This window comes from Mixophyes fleayi, chromosome 1 (genome assembly GCF_038048845.1).
Source record: "Mixophyes fleayi isolate aMixFle1 chromosome 1, aMixFle1.hap1, whole genome shotgun sequence".
NCBI classification, from domain to species: domain Eukaryota; kingdom Metazoa; phylum Chordata; class Amphibia; order Anura; family Limnodynastidae; genus Mixophyes; species Mixophyes fleayi.
In genome coordinates, this window is record NC_134402.1 from 27128949 (window position 1) to 27153742 (window position 24794).

The 24794-nt window shown below is 40.9% G+C and overlaps 1 protein-coding gene across 2 annotated transcripts in view; it reads left to right on the forward strand.

The window, feature by feature from the left end:
• The window catches only part of REEP1 (receptor accessory protein 1), a 90828-nt gene extending 74441 nt beyond the window's left edge, over positions 1-16387 (forward strand). The window contains exons 7-8 of one of the 2 annotated variants that reach the window (XM_075194053.1): positions 8317-8454; positions 15862-16387. In XM_075194053.1, the coding sequence (XP_075050154.1) occupies positions 8317-8423 (107 nt within the window). In that variant the 3' untranslated portion in view covers positions 8424-8454; positions 15862-16387. The remainder of the gene's footprint in view (positions 1-8316; positions 8455-15861) is intronic. The other variant, XM_075194107.1, reaches the window with a different exon arrangement.
• Positions 16388-24794: the final 8407 nt, after the last annotated feature.

Sequence of the window (24794 nt, forward strand, 5' to 3'; positions counted from 1 at the left end):
TAAAAAAACAATGCGAGAGACAATTGTTCTACATTGATTCTATACACTTCTTTCACAATTATGGTTGATAGTTATCATGGAAAACTACTCAGTTCTTGGAGAGTGTTATGTTTTTTAGTGAATGACATGCTATTAATTTTGTGGAGTGCTCTTTGGTGACTATTAAGTGTAAACATGATGGCAAGTATATAATTAAACACTGTTAAAAATAACGTATTAAATTATATGAGCTATATTCCCAGTCTCTAGTTTTGCAGAAATCTATCTCTCACTTTATTTGCAACAGGTGTTAATCTATCTAATTGCCACGTTCTGATGTTTATGATCATATACACAAATAAATGAACGTGCATGTGATTTGGTTAGAGAGATTTTAGCGTTCGTTGATAGGTTTTTGGGATGCATCATACAATCTGATCATAGACACCTCCCATCTGCCCTGATTTGTATGGACTGTCCCACCACCCCATGGCCATCACTTTGGTTGTGACTAGCGGTGATGCCGGGTGGTATTTCCACGCTCACTATGATGCCTCTGGAGTGTGTGGCAATTTGAAGGTGTTTTTAGGGGAGGTGTGGGAACTTGGGGGCAACCTAGAACTTCAGAAGTTCTAGGCACGCCACAAGGGGTATGACGTCACCCATTGTGGTGTGGCCACGCCCCTAACGTGACACAGCCATGATCGCTTTAAAATTGCACATGTTGGGAGATATGCAGAAGGGATTAATATATGTATAAACTCATGTAAACAATGTCTGTATAAACTCCTCAGTTCTGATGTCTGCATAAATGTGCAGTATCTCATAACAACCAATCGGGCATTTGCTTACATTGCTTAAGTACAGAGATCAAAGCAAGTTGCCGATTGGATGTTATGGGTACATAGCATACTGTACATAACTTTTTTTTTTTTTAAAATGACCCCGATTGTCTCTTTAATGTAAATGCTTATCTCTCTCAGTACATAGAATATTCATCTTAACATTATTTCATTTGCTTCTCGTTAACTTGATCAGGGAATAAAGCGCGGAGACCACTGATGTCCTGAGCCCGTGTAAAGTAATGACAGTACTAGGTGATGTACAGTTAAGTTGTAGTGGAGATAATGCATGGTGCCAGCGCGGGCTGTGTCCTGCTTGACTGCAGTTGTACAATGCATGGTGCAGCAGAGGTGTTCACATGACCCATGGCTCAGTTACCGTCACACTACTGTACCCAGGCACTTTTGGAGCAAAATAAGAGTAAAGATACTGTAAGTATTAGAGCAATGTCTCAATCAATCATTGGTGGCCCTGTACACAGAAGATTCAATCTGGCAGATGAGACAGACCAATCTATGACAATTCCAAGCAATTTGACGATTTGTTTGTAAAATAACCGATTTTAAATTACACACATCGATCTGACCTTCTCTGGGACTACAACCACTAGAAATTTGGAGGGTTGCACGAGCGTCCCTCCCAACTGTCCCATTTTAAGCGGGACGGTCCCGATTTGAGGGCTCTGTCCCACGATCCTGATCGGGACAGTTTTTTCCCGTGGGTAGGAAATTTGGGAGATACCATCTGTTCACTGCTGCTTTGCATGTCAGAGCAGCAGTGAATCGGTAGTGTGCACGGCAATGAATAGTGTTTGGATGGGAGGAGAGTCCATGGCAACCTAGCACTTCAAAAGCCTTAGGTACCGGTCACATCCCCATTGTGATGGGTTACACTCCCGGTCCTGATTGAAGAAGAGGCAATCCTGGGAGGTATGTCAGGAGCGACCTTACATTTCTAGCAGTCCTATTAAATCATTATTGGTCTTTTGATACCCACAATGTAAGCAATATGCAGGCAAGTAAAATATGATCAGGTCAGTATGTGTTGACTTCCCAATTCTTGATCATTTTAAGTTTGGAATTGTAAGTTGTTTAACAGATGTTAAACACTAAAGCACAGTTATAGGTATTGGAAGATCACTGCCTATCAATCAATATAACCATATCTACTAATAAGCAATTAACTGTTCAGGTTGGCCATGTTGTATACTTCAGCGTAATTAATTCATCACTGAGTGAATAACTCGCCCTGGGTACTCCAGAAGAATACCTTCATCATCAGTTATTTATATAGCGCCACTAATTCCGCAAGTCTGTACAGAGAACTCACTCACATCAGTCCCTGCCCCATTGGAGCTTATAGTCTAAATTCCCTAATATATACACAGACACTAGGGTTAATTTAGAGAGCAGCCAATTAACCTTCCAGTATGTTTTTGGATTGTGGGAGGAAACCGGAGCAAACCCACGCAAACACAGATAAGGCCATGGTCGGGAATTGAACTCATGACCCCAGTACTGTGAAGCAGAAGTGCTAACCACTAAGCCACTGTGCTGCCCAATACCTTTGACATTAAACAGAAAAAACATATATAAATACCTGCTTTGGTGTATTTACTAATCATGTAGTAGATACTAGAGAACTTGTATCTAGAAAACGAATATTTAGAGAACTTGTATTTCCCATTTACATCCTATATGACTAGAGAGCTTATATACATATTATATCACTAGAGAATGTATACACATATAATATAACTGGAGAGCTTATTATATAATTAAAGAACTTATACAATTAACATCACTAGAGAACTCGTACCTGTATAATGCAAGAGAATGTGTAAATTTTATAACTTGTGTTCTCTAGTGAGAAAACAAGTATGAGTTTTTTTTGTCAAAAAACTTACAGGTTCTCTCAAGATATAAACTGTGCAACTCCTCTAATGCTATAAAACAAATGTTAATTCTCTAGCGATATAACAAATATAAGCTTTATATCACTGGAGAACTTATACTTGTTATATTGCTAGAGAACTCACCGTCTTTATATACCGCTAGAGAACTCACTGTCGTTTTATACATCACTAGAGAACTCGGTTATTTTATATCACTAAAGAATTTATGGTTGTTTTATATAGCACTAGAGAACTCATAGTTGTTTTTATATAGCACTAGAGAAGTCACGGTTGGTTTTATATAGCACTAGAGAACTCACGGTTGTTTTATATAGCACTAGAGAACTCACGGTTGGTTTTATATAGCACTAGAGAACTCACAGTTGGTTTTATATAGAACTAGAGAACTCACGGTTGTTTTATAGCACTAGAAAACTCACGGTTGTTTTATATAGCACTAGAGAACTCACAGTTGGTTTTATATAGAACTAGAGAACTAACGGTTGTTTTATATAGCACTAGAGAACTCACAGTTGGTTTTATATAGAACTAGAGAACTAACGGTTGTTTTATATAGCACTAGAGAACCCACGGTTGGTTTATATAGCACTAGAGAACTCACGGTTGTTTTATATAGCACTAGAGAACCCACGGTTGGTTTATATAGCACTAGAGAACTCACGGTTGTTTTATATAGCACTAGAGAACTCACGGTTGTTTTATAGCACTAGAGAACTCACGGTTGTTTTATATAGCACTAGAGAACTCACGGTTGTTTTATAGCACTAGAGAACACACGGTTGTTTTATATAGCACTAGAGAACTCACAGTTGGTTTTATATAGAACTAGAGAACTAACGGTTGTTTTATATAGCACGAGAGAACTCACAGTTGGTTTTATATAGAACTAGAGAACTAACGGTTGTTTTATATAGCACTAGAGAACCCACGGTTGGTTTATATAGCACTAGAGAACTCACGGTTGTTTTATATAGCACTAGAGAACTCACGTTTGTTTTATAGCACTAGAGAACTCACGGTTGTTTTATATAGCACTAGAGAACTCACAGTTGGTTTTATATAGAACTAGAGAACTAACGGTTGTTTTATATAGCACTAGAGAACTCACGGTTGGTTTATATAGCACTAGAGAACTCACGGTTGTTTTATATAGCACTAGAGAACTCACGGTTGTTTTATATAGCACTAGAGAACTCACAGTTATTTTATATAGCACTAGAGAACTCACGGTTGTTTTATATAGCACTAGAGAACTCACAGTTGTTTTATATAGCACTAGAGAACTCACGGTTGTTTTATATAGCACTAGAGAACTCACAGTTGTTTTATATAGCACTAGAGAACTCACAGTTGTTTTATATAGCACTAGAGAACTCACGGTTGTTTTATATAGCACTAGAGAACTCACAGTTGTTTTATATAGCACTAGAGAACTCACGGTTGTTTTATATAGCACTAGAGAACTCACAGTTGTTTTATATAGCACTAGAGAACTCACGGTTGTTTTATAGCACTAGAGAACTCACGGTTGTTTTATATAGCACTAGAGAACTCACGGTTGTTTTATATAGCACTAGAGAACTCACAGTTGTTTTATATAGCACTAGAGAACTCACGGTTGTTTTATATAGCACTAGAGAACTCACAGTTGTTTTATATAGCACTAGAGAACTCACGGTTGTTTTATATAGCACTAGAGAACTCACAGTTGTTTTATATAGCACTAGAGAACTCACGGTTGTTTTATAGCACTAAAGAACTCACAGTTGGTTTTATATAGCACTAGAGAACTCACGGTTGTTTTATAGCACTAAAGAACTCACAGTTGGTTTTATATAGCACTAGAGAACTCGTATGGTTTTTTTTTATTGTGAGATTATGGGTACGTGTGAATGAAACCACACTTGTTATATCACTACAGAACTGATGCCGAGTTATTTGGGCTTATCCTGTTTTTCTCATCCTCCTCAGCACGGTCTATCCTGCTACTTTTTGATAAGCTCTAGTCTATTTGTTCTAGTGCTGCTCATTCCCCAGTTACTACCAGCAGCATCCAGCCCTGTATAAGGCTCCTGCAGAAACACTTGCTGCAGCATTAAGGTTTGCACCTAGGTCTAGTTCCTGGCTCTGCCAGTTCTGTAATCTGGACTTTTGCATTCTGCTCCCTACCCTTGTTCTGTGACCTCTGGGCTATCTGTCTTTGCCTTGTTTCTCTCTCTCTCTCCCTTTCCCTCTCTCCCCCTCTCTCTCTCTCTATCTCCCCCTCTCTCCTGTGCTTCCATGTATGTTTGACCTTGTTCTGTCTCTTGATCCTCAGTCTGTCTATCCTCATGTATGTATAGGTTATTTTATACCTGTGTCCTGTTACTCCATTCTGTCACTTCCATTGTTTCTTGGATCATTCCTGGTCCTGCTCATTTGAGATCTATCTTTGGCTTTCATCTGACTTTCCCCACACTGTTCTGACCCTTGGCTGGCATCTAACTATTCGATCCAGTTCTCTGGCTAAGGCTTGTCTGACCCTGTGCTCTGGCGTAATATTTTGGTTTTTCTGTTTGCTCTCTTCTTGTTCTGCTATTTCTTACATTTTGCTTTTCCTAGTACTGCTCTGCAAGTTACCTTCTGTTGCCTTCTTCTCCCAGTCCATATTGTAAGATTACTCCCCTTCTCCAGCAGTGTGACACCTACTTGTCCAATCGTTACAGACATTTCTCTTACTTTAGATCTTGTATTGTGGTATCAAACGAGAATGTGTATTGTTATAACTCCAGAGGTCTCATACTACTGCTAGAATTCTTGTACTTGTATTTTTATTGGTAGATGACTTATACTTGTTGCATCACTCTTAGTTGTGCTTACTGGAGAACTCATACGTTATTGTTGTACTTGTTCTTTAACTAGAGGACTTGCATCTTGTCCCAGAAGTGTCATACTCATTCTACTGCTAGAGGACTCATACTGGTACTATTGCTTCCTCTTTAAGAGTTATACTTGTTGTATCGCCAGTGGTCTCCTACCTCTCCTATCACTAACAGCCTCATACCTCTCCTATCACTAACAGCCTTGTACCTCTTCTATAACCAACAGCCTCATGCCTCTCCTATCACTAACAGCCTCATACCTCTCCTATCACCAGCGGTCTCATAACTCTCCTATAACCAACAGCCTCATGCCTCTCCTATCACTAACAGCCTCGTACCTCTTCTATAACCAACAGCCTCATGCCTCTCCTATCACCAACAGCCTCATACCTCTCCTATCACTAACAGCCTCGTACCTCTTCTATAACCAACAGCCTCATGCCTCTCCTATCACCAACAGCCTCATACCTCTCCTATCACTAACAGCCTCGTACCTCTTCTATAACCAGCCGGGTGGTGGGGGGGGGGGGGGGGCTTGGGAGTGTTGTGTATTTCTATAATCACCCGTGTGAGACCAAAGGATTCTGATTAGTTTCTCTCACACTGAGCTTTTCTCTGGACAACTAGGCAGTAAGCATGGGGAGCTGCGAATGAGGCGCCAAACCTCCAGACACACACCCACTCACACCCACACATCTGTCGGAAGCAATGCCCCTCCACCCCCTGCTGCTTACCTGAGCAAGCAGGTTGGTGCGGCGTCCTCTGCTTCTATGACTAGGAGTGACATCATAGCCAAGCAGCACATGCCCAGTGTAACATGGAGGAGCAGCAGTCTGCACTTTCACATGTAAGAAGCTGCTACCTGCATCTCCCTTCATGTCAGCATCTGGCGCTCCGTGTGGGGCTGACGCGGTTGCATTCAAATCTCTGGACGAATAACATTATGTCACTCATTCAATGTTTTAGGAGCACCCTAGCAATTAGCGCCAATAGGTGGTTTTTATGGAGGTTGCAAAGTTCTTTTCATGTCATATGGCAGGGTTTCCCAAATCCAGTCCTCAGGGCTCCCCAACAGTGCAGGTTTTCCATATCTCCTTGCTGGAGCACAGGTGTATTCATTACTGACTGACACATTGTAACAGATCCACAAGTGGTCCTAATTATGTCACATGTGATCCAGAAAACCTGCACTGTTGGGGAGCCCTGAGGACTGGGTTTGGGAAACCCTGTCATATGGTCTAGATTGTGAGGTTCTTGAATATCTGATTGCTCATTCTCTGAAGCCTGAAGTATATAGAAGGGTTGTAGAATTTCTAGTCGCACTAGTTTATTGAGGACCACAATTCTCATTAGAAATAATATTCTGTTTCCTTTTTTCTAATAGGAATCCTTTATTCAATAGTTGGGTTAGCTAATATTGAGGTGCTACCAAACAGCTGTAATCTATATCAACTAATAGAAAAGAAACAAAGAGCTGAGTTGATTGGAGGTGCACTGAGTAGTCCAAAATGTATTTATATTCCTTAAACCAATTCACTATAGAATTAAAACATAACTTTTATTAGTTCAAATAAAACAGTTTAAAAATGCAGCGAAATATAATGTAAAATATATGATATAAAGTGAAATAAAGTGATTATTAAAAATGCTGTGTATGACTATTTATCTTTAAATGTAGAATTTGGGTTTAGGGAAATTGATTGATAATTCCCTCTTCCATGCTAGAATACCTAATAGATGATTATAGTATTGTTGCGAGTATATTTAGAAAGGTTGTGTATTATATCTCCTAATAGTCTATTGATCTATTATAGGATGTCACACAATTCGAACACAATTTTAACCTCAATAATTCAGTGACAGATTCCTATAAAATTATTATAGATTGACTATGGAGAATAAAATATTCCTGTGCCTCCTAAAGTAGTACTATAATGAGTTGTCATAAAAAATCATCTACTCCCAAAGCTGTTATACAAATTCACAAACTAGTATATTGAAGTGACAGGGAGTGTATTGCTGACTACCTAGCGGAGGTCTAACTCGGGATTGGCCAAAATCAACCTACACAGCTAACATCTAATGGTATATTCTAGGCTAAAACATTAATATATAAATTATATAGGTCATATCCAGTAACAACGCCGACGCGCGTTTCGCTGAAGTATAGTAAGCTAATTTAAATTCTTACATCAGAATCAGAAGATCCCTCCAATTTGCTCGTTTGAGAGCAGAACGGAGACCTTGGAAGGGATTGGGGGTCTCGGATGCTGGTGACCCCCTCATCTCCTGGGCCTGTAGTGCCCACACACCCTGTAATGTGGGTAGTTCCATCACTGATGTAAGTAAAGAGAGGCGTAGTATGAAGGTGATGCTTAAGCTTGATCAACTTCTTTCATTCCAATGACCATACAGCTAAATAAGGACAGTAGGTCAGCATTAGCTAATTCACATAAGCCAAGGTTAAGTGTCTGTTTTATTTCACATCTACATTGTGCACACTTGGACATCAGAGTCAATGATCTCCATCAACGTTACTGGCTGACCACATCAGGTCTTAGCATGACACGTGAGGTTCCAGTTATTGAAATGTACATAATTGTCCAGGTCCATAACATACATCCATTTCCATATATGTGTCTTTACTGTGAAGACTGAGAAATGAGATAAAGATCCTGCTCCTTCTTCCCCTCTCCTCCCCTTGGTTGATGTCTTTAGACCCAGGAGTGGCCGAGCAGAAGGTCACTCAACCTCCTCCGAAAACAGCGGCGGTGAAAAGACCAGAAGACTCGAGGAGCAGAACGAGCTTAAAAAAGCCGCAGTAAGGCTCCATTAACCATGACACTGCTGGTTAATGTGAGTATGACGCCTTTCTATGTGTTGGAGGTGACAGATGGGAGGATGTTATGTATTAGTTGCAATGTGTACACTTCAGAGTCTTTAACGTTGTTTGTCTATCCTTCTTGCCTGGTTGCTGTGTTTTGCACCAAAGCCTTTATATCTTTCAGGCAGAGCTTTTTGTTGCCCATGTTTAAATCACTGTTTTGATAAAACTGCATCCAGTGCACAGAGCAGAGCTGTGCTGTGCTGTATCCAAGGGCAATCAAAAAAATGAAAACAGGAAGCTATAGCAATGTATTTAGAAAATGTTTGAGAAGTGCACATCCAAACCAATATAATTAAAGTCGTCTGTAGGTGGATGTTACCTGGTTTTTGTTCTTTGTCTTTTGAACACAGAATTTGTTCTTTAAATCGTTATGTTTAAATTAATAACTAATATCGTGTTTCCACAATCTACTGCTTACCAAGTAGTTTGTATGGAAGACCAGAAACGGCATGGTACCATCATAGACAATACTGATGACATTTATGAGAACTGGATAGTGTTACCCACTCTCGCATTTGCTAACTTGCTAACGAGTTTTCTAACCTGCACTAGAAAATTAAATAGCATCTGAGTTGTTGCTATGGGCAACAGCACATTTTTTTGTGCAACGAAATGCCCACTAGTGTGAATTAAGCAGTGTCGCAAATTGAAAATAATAATATGATTTGTTTTATGTTGCAGTCATGAAGTTATATGTACAGCCTGTTCGATAAAAGTGATTGCTTCAAACAATGAGGCTTTACGTTATAATGCAATAAAAGAAAATGTCTCTGTGTTTTGAACACTTTATAGAGCCCCCACGGCCTGTAATTGGGTCCCCCATTCACACCACCCTCTGCGGCCATTTAATGCTGGTTAACAAAATTAATTTGCAGGTTCTATATTACAAAAGTAGCAGAGCCCTGGGAAAACAGCTTCATGGAGCTCTTGGGGCTTGGGCTATGGAGAGAGACAACCATGGGTAAATATTTTTGAAGGTGGTAGCGTACTTTAAGGCAGGGGAGGGCTGGCAAATTTTAGCCATGGGGTAAGACTCGACACAGCTGCCCCCCCCAGCCTGTCCCTGCTTTAAGGGCCCCTCAGTGCTTCAATTAACTATATCGGCCTATGGAGGTAGCTGCCCAGGATTCCACTGTTCATGGGGCTGAAGAAGTATTACTTGCTGGTATATGTTGCTCTTTTTGTTGGCTAATTTCTGCCAGTTTCTATTTATGTCATCAAACTATAGAGTAATGCAGTTTGAGCCGCAGACAATTGTGAAATGCACGTTACTAACATAGGGCGCGTTTCTGCATCAGCAACAACTGTAGGTACAGCCATGGGAACACTAATTAAACAATCCTTAGTCGAATGTATGTTTCCTGGAAGATCAAAGTAGTTCTTTAAAGAATTTTGCTCCAAATGTGTCTTAGTAACTTTGTTAACACCATTCATATCAACTGGTGTAAATGTGTTACTGGACGAAAACACATTTTTTTGTGTTTAATTAGGATCTGAACTGTGTAGTAATGCATTGTTTGGGGTGGGGATGACACAGTTACGGCAAGTGTCTCAGCTTTGACATTAAAAGCACTGACACATGAGTCATGTGAATAAAACAGATCTATTTGTACCTGAAGAAGGTGAGACCAGAGGGCTGACTACGTTGGCACTTCTTGTAATTGCAGCCTCGCTGGACGTGACCGTGCTGTTGCCGCTGCTTAGCGGGTGCTGTCCGGATTTATACTACTGATAAAACAGTCAGGGGACGGTAGACCATAGGTACAGAAGAGATTAAAGGGTAGATGTATCTTCTGAAAAGGAAAAGTGGAGGTGCTATCCATATCAATCAGATTCTAGCTATCAATTAAATATTAATTTATCCACTTTTCCTTTTCAGAATGTTAGATACATCTACCCCTAAGTTTCTGAAAACACTACGGCTGTGTCGGATACATTCCTATCTACGTAAACATGTGAATTAGGAGCTGTGTAAGTGCAAAGCCGCAGTGCATGGGCTTCTTTGTGACATCACGCATCTGCTCCTGAACAAGCGTGCGTAGTCTTGCGACAAAGCGCACGTATCTGTGGCCACAAGATGGCGGTATCGGTGGAGGTGCAGAAGTTTGCATCTAGCGGCAAGATGTATTGGGCGGATTAAGGGCGTTCCTTACTAAGTTCGCATTAGGCACACGAGTGAGGTGCAAAAATTACATTTCAATTTATGGGGCAGGATTATTTAAATGGACGAGGGCCATTTACAGGAGGGTTGTAGTTGTAGGAGGGCAAACAGCTTGTAGTCTCCCTGCAAAAAAAGTCTTGGATTCTCCTCCACCTTAGAAGTCCTAGGGGTAAATGTATCAAATGGCGATCTTTGCAAATCGCCAATATCCGTCGACTTTATAAAATTTAAAGCGGCAATGGCTTTAAAGGTAAAACTTGCCTTTAAAGCTATTGCCGCTTTAGATTTACCATGCAAAGTCGCCGGATATCAATGATTGCAAAAAACCCCGCTATTTAATTCATTTACCCCCTGGAAATGTTGGTGCACATGACAAGTCCTCCAGTGGGTGGCTTATTAACAACTTGAAGCATTTGAGGTGAAGCTTCCACCTACCAACATAACCAACCTCTCCACGTCCAGGTACGGTGGTGGTCCCCTTACTGATTGCTTCATTTCTGTTCTGGAGAGATCCTAAAACATTTCTTATTCATACATGATGTGAAGTAGCAGGGAGACTACCCCATCCTCTGCAGTGCTGCAGGAAGACCATTTTCCTCATTCTCCGACACACAGCGTCATCTTACCAAAATTACCGTAACAGTTTTGAAAAGTGAAGTAAACTATTTCACCAGCTCTGTATCGCTGTAGAGGACAGCGCGACCTTATTGCCGCCTTGTTTCCTCCAGGCTGGAGGACTGAAAAATCTAAGTGCTACGTTGATGCAGAAATTAGGGGGTTCTGATGTAGGGACACCCAGTGTATAGGTATTGGGGTGATGGTAGGGCGTTGAGGCCGTTTCTCGGAAGCAGTTTCTCCAACATTCCCTTTAATTTAAATATATCAATTAAAAATATAAAAATTAAATGAAAAACCATGGTGCTAAACTTTACAGTGTTAAAGGACTAATAACCCTAATATAACTTCATAGACCAAGGGCAATAACTTTCACTCAGCTAGTTGAGGTATTTGACCTTGTACATGATATTCGGATGTCTCCCTTTTCTGACCAGAAGTTTCCCTTTATTTGGGAACCTGGCCATTAATGAGAACCGACTTCCTCTAAGCAGCAGAGGCCGGGGTATGTGATGACAATTATATTCATACATTTATTCTATCTCTTCACAACACCCTGAGGACTGACAGGGATCTTCAAGGGAATTGTTATGCAGAGAATCCTGAGCGTGTTGCCATGTCACACTGAGCTGCTTTCATCTGAGCAGCAAGTCTGTATTATCTCCTGTCTAGTTCCATAATCACGCGCTAATGTCTAGAGGAGATCTGTTCTGTCGTGTACAGGAGAAACCTGCTGGGTACTCATACCGGGGTCACTGGCTACGGGATGTAGGAAGCTATAGCTAAAATATACTGTAAAATATATATTTGATTAGAACCACTGTATGTATATGTATCATGTACTGGTAAGTATTTTAAATGTTCTGAAAGTCACTGAAAAAATTTAGTCAGAACAATAATCAAATTTAGTCAAACCTAAGTTGTTTTTTTGTTTTGTGTGTTAAGATCATCAGTCAGGGAGAACTACACACTCCTGCCCCATGTAACTACACACTCCTGTCCCAGTATCTATACACTCCTGTCCCGGTAAGTACACACTCCTGCCCCAGTAACTACACACTCCTGTCCCAGTAACTATACACTCCTGCCCCGGTAACTATACACTCCTGCCCCAGTAACTACACACTCCTGTCCCAGTAACTATACACTCCTGTCCCAGTAACTACACACTCCTGCCCCAGTAACTACACACTCCTGCCCCAGTAACTACACACTCCTGTCCCAGTAACTATACACTCCTGCCCCGGTAACTATACACTCCTGTCCCAGTAAGTACACACTCCTGCCCCAGTAACTACACACTCCTGCCCCAGTAACTATACACTCCTGCCCCGGTAACTATACACTCCTGTCCCAGTAAGTACACACTCCTGCCCCAGTAACTACACACTCCTGCCCCAGTAAGTACACACTCCTGCCCCAGTAAGTACACACTCCTGCCCCGGTAACTATACACTCCTGTCCCAGTAACTACACACTCCTGCCCCAGTAACTACACACTCCTGCCCCAGTAAGTACACACTCCTGCCCCAGTAAGTACACACTCCTGCCCCAGTAACTATACACTCCTGCCCCGGTAACTATACACTCCTGTCCCAGTAACTACACACTCCTGTCCCAGTAACTATACACTCCTGCCCCGGTAACTATACACTCCTGCCCCAGTAACTACACACTCCTGCCCCAGTAACTATACACTCCTGCCCCGGTAACTATACACTCCTGTCCCAGTAAGTACACACTCCTGCCCCAGTAACTACACACTCCTGTCCCAGTAAGTACACACTCCTGCCCCGGTAACTATACACTCCTGTCCCAGTAAGTACACACTCCTGCCCCAGTAACTACACACTCCTGTCCCAGTAAGTACACACTCCTGCCCCAGTAACTATACACTCCTGCCCCAATAACTATACACTCCTGTCCCGGTAACTATACACTCCTGTCCCAGTAAGTACACACTCCTGCCCCAGTAACTATACACTCCTGTCCCAGTAAGTACACACTCCTGCCCCAAGTAAGTACTCACTCCTGCCCCAGTAGATACACGCTCCTGCCCCAGTAGGTACACACTGCTGCTCCAGTAGGTACACACGCCTGCCCCAGCAATGCCCTATCCTATGTAATAAAAACATGGGATCATGTCCCCGTAGTTCCTTTATATATGACCTGTTACCATCCCCGAATATAATAATTATAACTGGGGGCTGTAACATCTGTCCAACCAGATACTGCAAGGACTCAAAGAAGATCTCCACCCAAATACATTTTATTTTATATAATATACAACTGCCTTCCTCTAATGTAGGAGACTCCCTCCCCAAGCTTATGGCTAATACTCATATACTAATACAAATAAGGGGGAGATTCAATTCAGTGTGATGAGACTCCGGAACAGACCACGGAGACACATCACGTCCATGTTAGGGCAGAAATCTTTGCTCATTATTCCTCAAATCTAAATGAGCAGAGATTCCGTGTGTACTACCAGGAGAGCGGACATCTTTCTGGGAGGGGGAGTTCTCCCTCATTGGAGTTTTAATTTATATTGATTTTACACAACATTTATAAATAATGTATAATCCTTATTATTTGACCTACATTATATTGCATCAACACTTTCATATGATTATAGCCATATTCCGTGCAGGACGATGTGTCCATATTTCCCACCAGGGCCGGACTGGGACTAAAAATCAGCCCTGGCATTTAAGGTACACAGGCCCACCTCAGTTCCAGCAGGAATGAAAATATGTGCCGCCGCGTAGCGGTGGCGCTGAACACGGCGTGACCTCATTGTGTTGTGGGTGTGGCCAACATGGGGCATTGATACATACATTATAATAATACATTACATTTTAGACAAATACACAGGCCCTACTGTTAGAAGCACACAGCGTTGCCTTCACAAGCAGTACGTTGTGAAGCGGGACATACCTCCCAACTGTCCTTGCAGTCGGACCAAATCCTGACTAAGGGAGACAGTCATCCAAATTCAGGACTGCCCTACCAGATTCAGGACAGTTGGCAGACTGTCCTGCTCTCTCCTACCTGTCTTGGTCACTTTCACCACTTGTAGCAGATGGTTTCTTTAGCTCAGTTCATTCTTGTCTCGAACCTGGAATATTGGATGCCCTATTTTGAAAAAAAAAATGGGTACATGAGATTTAGAAAACTCCAACCAGCCCCAATGTTAAAACAATAGCACTCACGTTTTATAATTAGGCCTACCTCCAGTCCCCACAATAATAATATTCACATTAATTAAGTAGACCAATTTCCCTCCAACCAGCCCCAACATAAAATTAACAGTATACCCATTTACTCAAGACATATTTCCCTCCCTCCAAACAGTCCCAGCAATAAATTAAATAGCATTAAAATGTAATAAATATAGCCATTTTCCACAACCAATCCCGACAATAAATAATTTATATTCACATTCAATAAATAGCCCTTCTCCCCAAAATCAGCCCCATATTCAATTGATAGCCCTAAACCACCCCAGCATTAAATTAAAGGTTCTTTCACCTCACCTTAAATAATTAGCCCCCACCTACACTCCACCATTAAATAGCCTACCTCCCACACTATATTAAGATCCTCCCTTCTCTCACATATTATATTAAAATACTGCACTCGCGCACACTATATGAACATGGCCAAACACGCACGTACACTATAGCAACATGGGGCCACACATGCACAAAATTAGCCCCACAGCCACACTGTTAGCCCCACTGGTTGTTAGCCCCACTGGTTGTTAGCCCCACTGTCTGGTTGTTAGCCCCACTGTCTGGTTGTTAGCCCCACTGTTTTTCCTCCACTGTTTGTTAGCCCCACTGTTTGTTTGTTAGCCCCACTGTTTGTTAGCCCCACTGTTTGTTTGTTAGCCCCACTGTTTTTCCTCCACTGTTTGTTTGTTAGCCCCACTGTTTGTTTGTTTGTTAGCCCCACTGTTTGTTTGTTAGCCCCACTGTTTTTCCTCCACTGTTTGTTTGTTTGCCCCAGTTTGCCAGCCCCACTGTTTGCCACACTATTACTTACTTACACACACAGACACTTACCTTTTTACATCCAGCAGCAGCAGCACCCTGCGTGCTGGTCAGCCAACGGAGAATCAATGACTGCCGACTATGCAGTAATCACATGGGACGGCGCCTGTGGCGTGGTGCCGTCCCATGTGATTACTCACATAGTCGCCAGTCACTGACTCTCCGTCCGCCGAGCAGCGCGCAGGGTGCTGCTGCTCGGCGGACATGCGGACCGGCCCTTCTGGCCATCGGCCCTTCTGGCATTTGCCAGAAGTGCCAGATGGCCAGTCCGCCCCTGTTTCCCACCATCATATAGGGTAAAGATAGGCTGCTTTTCAAATACTTGACAGTGAATGTGCTTTTTTTCTGCATTCCTCCGTTACTGAACACTTTCTGTATAAATACCACAAGGAACGTGTTCCTAAATTGCAACAGTAAAAACGCTTCCACCAGATCGATGCATGAAAGTTTATAATATGAGTGTGTATAGGCTGGGGTAGGGTTATTATTTGAGTATTGTATGTGATGCCGATTAATGATGTGTCTCTTCTGATGTTCCTCTTCAGCCTCCACCCAGAGTCCATAAGCCTCGAATCAGGAAGAAAATGATCTCAGTCTCTAACGCGGAAACTGCGTGAGGGCAGCCAACATCAAACACCACAGAATGTCTCTTCACTGCCTTAAAGGAGCAATTCATACCACTTGGCAAAAGGTGGCGCCAAAGCTCAGGCGTGACTTTTCCCAGAATCCCTCACTTCCCTGGTCATGTCTCTTATGTCGGATTAAATTGTTCTACGTTCAGTATGTAGCTGCTGTTAGTTATAATGTCACTAAGATTATGACTGACTTTTGGCCTCGCTTGGAACACTGAAGTTCTTCAGTCCTTAGTGCTAAATACATCATAATGGAAGCTGCCTTTGTCCCGATTCGTCACAGTGACCATTATGTTCAATACTATGGTTCGATGACCATCTTAAGCATCGGTTTACTGAAGAAGTTATATAGCCATGTGTGTTTAAAATTGATTTTCTCTGTAACTGCTACATATTTTTTGTTTGTTGTACGAATTTGTATAAATTATGATTGTCTTTCTATGTTTCCACCGTTTTAATGCACCAATAATGCACCAATAATGCATACTACTGTAGCTGGCTAGATAAAAATAAGGACACAAGCGGGATCAACAGGTGCAATTCATTGCCGAGGCTATAGCAGAGAATGATAGTTTGTTGCAGTTCAATAACAACTGGAGATGTGTAGAAATGACAAGTAATCATAGCTGGGATTGCAGCATTTATTAACTCTAGGCTACTTGAAACCTAAATAACATATCCCCCCTTTTCCCAATTCACCTGAGATAGAGACAGCCAAGTCCCCTTCTCATTGGTCACTATTGAAGAGCAGGAGGAACCGCAGCATGCTAGACAGGCTGTTTTGCATACTAGTCAGACTAATTAACATGCATTCGCCTGTGTTACCAGAACTTCTCCTGGATGAACAGGTTGGGGTGGGGATTTCCTCTACTATTTAAATAACCCTTCAGTTTACAAAAGATAATCTGTCTCAGTGGTAACAGATCCTCTTTAATTACAACCAAAAGGGAATATTACAATGATTGCAGTTCTGCTTATGCATTTTTTTTTAACTAGGAACACATCCAAGGAATACCCCAACATAATAGAAGCTTTATGTACATGTCACTTTGCAGCAGAAGTTCTAGTTTTCCATTGTTTGCAGACTAGTCTTTAAGGAGTCCACTGCATATCTGCCAATATACCATATTGAAAAAAATCGGGACACATTAGACCATGCCCTTGATCTGCCCAAACTATGTCCAGATCCACCCAGGCTACACCCAATTTATGTGAGACCACACTCCCTTTGGCAACTTAAAACTGGAACTGTTTAGCGAGTATGTACTGTATTGAAGTCTGTGTTGTAGGTCTGGCTCCGTTACTGTGTGTACATTTTTTTATATAATATTTATCTTAGATTTATTTATGATGAAACAATTGGAAAAAGACCAACTCCCCACTTTAAGATTTTAGAGGACAATTAGTGGATATAAATAAAATGTGCTCCTGTGTCATAGATAGAGAGTCTAGCTGTCATTTTATGCTAGTGCAGTTTAGAAATTAAAACAAATGTTTGGTTGCTATGGGTTACAACACCTTTTCTAAACAGATCTGCAACAGTTTTTTGACGTGCAACTAATGTACTGTGTATATATGCACAGGTCAGGGTAAATGGATGCTGGTTTCAGGTACAGATTTTCTTCTTTTCATGTTCAGATTACGAAAAGTGTTAAAATAGAGTCTTTATTAAAGCAAAATTTAATGCAAAAATAAACCGATTAAAATATTTTCTGGCACAAGCACACAATTGCCATGGTTTAGCCATTAGCAGAGGTTCAGGATCTGATCTGGAAAAACAACAGTCTTTGGAAACAGCCGCTCAAAATAAAAGTATAGACAAGACTGGACTCTGGTATTTCACAGGTGTTAGGAAAATGAATTCCCTTTACAAGGGGGGAAAACGTCTCCTTCCCACAAAGTATTAATGCCCCCGTCCAGAATAAAGTTACAGGCGGAAATGTACAAGCCAACAATTAAAGTCCTCATCTAAAGGTGGACTGTTTTAGTGTAGCTGCTTATTGGCATTACTCTCACCTATTACAGCCGCTCAACAGCTTTGATGTAGTGCAGATTCTTAGGGGCATATTCAATTTTTGGTGGAAACGCCGAAAATCCAGCGGTCCGCGCACGATTAACGTTATTACGGTAATCGTGCACGGAAAAAAAGGTTAATACGGTAATTTACTCTGTGGATTTCGGAGCCGCGAGCTGAAATCCACCTACAAATTACCGTATTAACTGTAGTTGTTTTTTCGCGCCGCGGAATATGCCCCAATTAAATATGCCCCTTAGAGTGGGAATTAGAAAGTTAGATACGTGTTGTGGAAATAAATCTTATTTTTTTGTGATAGCTGTTTTGTATCTGGCAGCATTTACCCTGTACGCAAAAAAAAATGCATTTGCTCCCCTTGTATTGCAAATTTGTATCCTTATTCCTAAAGCTAAATGAGGCCCTAAGTGTGTTTTGACAAGGAGCAGCTTTTATGCGTGCTTAATCTGCCCATTGTTCATGTACAATGGTCACGTCTGCCCCCTAGTGTCACATCATGGATGGTGCTCTATTATAGAATACATGAGTTTTTGGAGGTGAATCACATATCGATATGAGGATAATCTAACATGAGCAATGTGGTCTATTATCTATGGGGATATACCACATGCTGGCTCAATAAGGGTTCTCAGAGTCAAACAACATCAGGGGGTAAATGTATCAAGCTGAGAGTTTTCCGGTGGGTTTGAAAAGTGGAGATGTTGCCTATAGCAACCAATCAGATTCTAGCTATCATTTTGTAGAATGTATTAAATAAATGATAGCTAGAATCTGATTGGTTTTTCAAACCCGCCGAAAAACTCTCAGCTTGATACATTTACCCCCAGGCCTGGTACTGCTCTGTGCACCACAAACCCATGCTACAACCTACTTATAAGGCAGTGCACTTCACATGTACTGATCTTTCAGTTCAAGAAAATTATAAATATTATGAACGGTTACCTGTCACATGCACAAACTGTGTCGGCGTCCATTTTGCTAGTGACATTACTGAGGCACGAAGCTCACAAAATAGCGGGTTCCATGCCTCACTGGTGTCACTAGCCCCTAGCTGAATATTGGTTCAGCTCACAAAATCAGCTGTGTGTAGACGACAGGTACACGGAGTTATTTATCCATAATGAATGAGTATGTGATTATATTGGTCAATTTGACGCGACCTTCAAAAAAAATAAAGCTGGTCTCACATTGGTGGTTCCATGGACTTCTCCTTACTTCCAAACCTATTATTCTTTGACTGTTCTAAGTTCTGAAAACAATAATTACCGTTGTCTAGTTAGAAATCTGTTTATGTGTAATACTGCAGTACCGCATACATACAATGAGGACATTTATGAAAACTATGTGGAAGTGGTGTTACCCATAACCACCAATCAGATTCTCTCATTTTCCTCGTAAAGGTTAGAAAATGAAAGCGTACATGATAGGGCAGCGTGGTGGCTCAGTGGTTAGCACTTCTGCCTCACAGCACTGGGGTCACGAGTTCAATTCCCGGCCATGGCCTTATCTGTGTGGAGTTTGTATGTTCTCCCCGTGTTTGCGTGGGTTTGGTTTCCTCCCAAACTCCAAAAACATACTAGTAGGTTAATTGGCTGCTATCAAACTGACCCTAGTTTCTGTGTGTGTGTGTTAGGGAATTTAGACTGTAAGCCCCAATGGGGCAGGGACTGATGTCAGTGAGTTCTCTGTACAGCGCTGCAGAATCAGTGGCGCTATATAAATAAATGGTGATGATGATGATGATTGGTTGCTATGGGTAACACCACCTTTTTTGTTTAGCTGTAGAAGTTTTCATAAATATCCCTCCATGATTTATGTTGTACAACGCAATAATCCCTCTGCATAATCGAGTCCTATTAATCACATCATCATATGGGTTTATGTGTGACCTCTGACTTTTCTAGAATGAGAAATATTGACATATTAAATATGTGCTCCGTATACGAAGAATTGGATAATTTATGTTACAAACTTCTACTCTGCGGTCAAATCTATTTGACCACTGTTAACAGAGTAAGGTAATAGCTTACCGTTTCAAGATTTCCACTGTGGAGTTGTAGAAAGGGAGACAATGTCCTGATTTATTCTGTTCTATATTATTTAATGTTATTAAAAAAAAATCAGTGTTGTCTCACATTTTTATATACTGGTGTTGTACAGTGAGGTCCTTGTATTTCCACCCGGTGGATAATTGCACGTGAGGATGGACATTTCCTCAAATCTAAATTGCTACTGTAAATACAGCCTTAGTGCCCACATCTCTGCTCCACGTACACTTGAAGAAGGGATCATTGATCCCTATGACATACGGAGAGTCTATGCGTATGTTACAGAAATGATGACTAGACAAGGTTCTTTTCCATCCATGGTTCGTCATCCGTTGGTGTTTGCATGCATGAGCAAACTGTTTATTTACCATAGCTTGACAGACAAGTGCCATAGGTCAATGGACAGCCCTAGCGAGCCACTTCTGACTGGCCGATTGCAAATTCACCTTTCAGGCTGATAGTTGCTTTCTTCATTGATCGTGCCTATTTTGTGGCCGCTTCAAAATAATTTTTTGCTACTTTCATTCAAACACGAGAAGGAATATTATATCTGCTGTACTAAATCAAGCCTAATAGCGAATGTTTTTCACTACCAAAACAATGTTAACCAAATGTTCCTGTGCTCATGGGTACCTGGTCGTGTGTATGTGTATCAGTGGCGGATCCATGGGGGGTGGGGTGATCGTCTAGCAGGGGCTTGCTGCCGGCAGCTGCACACTATGTGCAGCTCCGTTCGGCAGAGACAGACAGGGAGAGTGTGCAGCCCGGCTGCTCTGAGCAGCCTGGCAGCACACTCTCCCTGCCGAACGGAGCTGCACAGTGTGCAGCCGCAGGCAGCCTTGGCTGTTAAGAAGGGGGTGGGGACTAAATCGCCCCCCGTAAACTTCTAGATCCGTCCCTGATGTGTATGTGGGTTTATGTATGCCTGACGTAAACCTGCCACTGATACAGACCTAGACGCAAGTCCAGAAGTTGGCGACTCAGCAAATGGGTGTAAATAGCAATTTTACGGGCACCTTTTTAGAGAGTCAATTACTCTCAACATGCGTCCTACTCTGCATCAGGCCCTATGTCTGTATGCATCTAGCCAATGAGGGACACTTCAGATTAGTGTAAGCTTGGATGTTGTTATATTCAGCTAACGTGCATCTGCCACCTACACACAGAGGAGGCGGCGATCTTGTAAACTGATCGGCTACAGTCCCAGGAGTATTGGGTGCAGTTCACAAAATGGCTGCCTCCACCATGCGCAGGTGACGCATGCAATTAAACTGTTGGTATCCAATGGAGATTATCCATTACAGTCTACATATCATAACCAATAAAGGAACATTTGGAAGTAAAATCAGATAATTTGAGTCTAAAACAGGGACAGTGGACAGAGAGGTATGCATTAGTCTGACATTATTTGTTATAGATCAATAGCATATCATTGTATCTGAGTGGGCTTGTTTACATAAACAATGTTAGTAATTTCCTACATGATAACCACCTTGAAAAATCGGCCATGACAATTGTAATATCAGTCGAAATTAAACAGGTTTATTGAATAAGTACATCTCACACAGGTAAAAATTAGCTTCTTTCTTTTGAAAATAAATGCAGCTACAAAGAGACCCAAGAATATTTGATTTCGTAGTTGTGCTATAGGTTAGGCTTAATAAAAAATAAAAAATGTTAAACTGGACAAAAATGAAAATCATTTTCCTTTCATTACCCAGAATCCTCTGGACACCTATGTTCTATGTTAGACATAACTTTTATAAGGCATTTTTTTTGTATGTCACTGCTTACCTGTCACAGTGGCGGCAGCCATTTTGAGTACCGAACCAATATTGATGGCTGTAGCCTCTGTGTACACATGATAGCTATATTTTAAGTCTGTCAGTCAGCGTAAGAGTTCATATCCACTATTACGTAATCACAAGTTGAGCGACTTTGTATTTCACTGTATCTGTAGCGAACATAGCAAGGATTTAGTTCCACAGTAACGTCTTCTGAAATCTGCACTATTTAGGGTTATTTAGTAATTTCACGTGATAATAACAAAGTGTTGATATAATCCTTTTGAAACTGATTATTGATAAGACTTCATCTCATTGATTTTCGACAAATAAGATCAGCCATGAGGGGTTTGCTTCACAATCCTGAATCTCACACACTTACTATTCACCTTTCACATCCTTTAGTGATTGACATCTGTCACGTTTCATATGTGAGAAAAAGAGCATCTATTCATTTGTGCAATGCATCTGGCAGGCCAGACAAACTTTCTTTACAGGAGTTATTGTATATTTTGGGTGTATTATTGCTACCTGTATGTGCTGCATGTTCATTTCTTTTCTTAATTTTTTTTTTAAACACCGTATGTTATTTAAAATAAATACAAACGCTAAGCCCATGAAATGAATTTGTTTGTATTATTGTTCAAAAAAATGTAGATAATGCAGAAGACCTTCTGGAGCTTGGTACAATGTGGAGAGCGATGCTGTTATTAAAGTCTTTATAACACCAGCTCCAGAGTTTGGTCACTTTTTTCTGGTAGAATAATTTTAGTTGTACTCTGCAGGCATCTCTAGGATAATGTCACTGTTAAATAAACTGTGAGTGAAGCTGTCACCTACACACAGAAGACGTCATTTTTGAAGCACGCGCAATGAACACAGCAAAACGCGTCGGTTTTGCACCAACGCACCTGATTGGTCCGCCCAGTGCATACCTCCTACCACTTTAGTAGACCCCTATTATTAAAATAACGTTCTGTTTTTATTCTAAAATACGGCTCAGTTTAGCCTCTTCATAGCTTCAATTAATCATGAGAGTAAGAGGACATGCGGGGGTATATTTACTAAACTGCGGGTTTGAAAAAGTAGAGGTGTTGCCTATAGCAACCAATCAGATTCTAGCTGTCATTTTGTAGAATGCACTAAATAAATGATAATTAGAATCTGATTGGTTGCTATAGGCAACATCTTCACCTTTTCAAACCCGCAGTTTAATAAATCTAGCCCCAGGACTGTCTTTATTACATGTGGAAATATTGTGTGAAAGAAGATTTTTATTACATGGCTTGGCTTGTGCCTGGAAATTTTGCAAAATAAAGGCATTAAATGGGTTCCATTAAATATGGGACGAGACTTGAAGGCTGTCAGCTCTAAGCTGGTGCAAAATTCAACTCCCTTTGCAGAACGAAAATAGCTGTAAGCCCCTCTTTACAACAAGGAAGGCCCCTAAAAATGCACCCTCTCACCTCATTTCAGTAATCCCCCTCTGCAAAAAGGAAATCTCATCACTGAACAGCTCAGTAAGTGTCTGTTACTCCATACAAGGAACGTCTTTCTCTCCACCCAACATATCCCGTCTCTTCCTTTGCAAACCAATGTTCCTCCACAAACGCCGCCATCTTGCTAATTCAGCCAATGCACCTTGCTGGAAATCTCAGCACACGCCAGGTCCAAAGCTGGGTATACACTGTGCACAAGGAAGGCAGACATTTTATGGGCTGAACCAATATTTCACTAGAAACTGGATATCAGTGAGCTATGAGGCAAATTACATTTTTGTGTAGTTTTTATGGGTTCAATCAAAACACAGCAAAACAGTAAAGGTATGGAAGAGACTTATGAATATTTAATTTTACTGCAGCAGAGCAAGAAAATCCATAGGCATAAACTCAGAGGGAGATTTACGACATATCCTATTCCAGTAATCTGGTGCACAAACATGTACATGTATGTTAAAGCACATTTTATATAGAATCCGAGGGGACTTCTAATATCCATGATAATTCACAGTAGAATATGCATTATTCCTCATAATAAACTCTGAACTGATGACATCAGAAATCACTGATTATAAGCAATGACACCGTTGCTCATTACAGGAATGTATACATATACTAAAATCACTAGTGTATTATATATGTATAAATGCATGTAAAACTCCTATAAACTCCTGTATAGACTGTGAATTTTGAGGTCATCACAGCAGTGTTTTAGGAAAATGTGTGTATTATAATGAATAATGCACACCCTACTTGGCTTACTGCCCCGAGCTTTTATATGATCAGAGAACGTCTCAGGTCTATTTGTGTCCTAAAAAGACACATAACGCCACTAGTAGCCTGGGGTAGGAGACTTTACACATCTATAGAAACTACAACACTTTTTTCAATATCATCACAGGAAAATAACTATTTGCTTACAGAATTCTGTACGCCTAATACCGCTGTGTCCAGGTTTTAATAAATGAACCCCAATGCTACTGTGAAACTCATTTTTATAGGTATATCTCTGGATTTAAAGATATTTCAGGACCACTAAGTGCCATTATTCATGGTTTTCACTGACTTTCTGCTGTTATATGTTACTGGCAGCTGTGAAAAGATCCATGTTAGTGGCTTTCTGCTTACAAACTAAAATGAAAATACTGATTTAATATTTTAGGACAGGTTGTAGAAAATATTTGACTTTTGAGTACAATCAATATGATATTGCTATTAAATGCTATGCACAATACACTGTGTGTAGAAATCTCTGGATCTTCTTCTTCCAGATAATATATGCAATTTCCCGGCCTCAGTAATGACTCCAATATGCAAAGAAATATTCCTCTCTATGGACTACTATCCATATGATTTCTGAACAGGTAGTGATAATGCTTATAAACGCTACACTTTCCACCATATTATATGGTATAATGCACTCTCTACTGTAAATTATATGTATGTTAGAAGTCACCGAGGTCTGTGACCTTATAAAAGTATA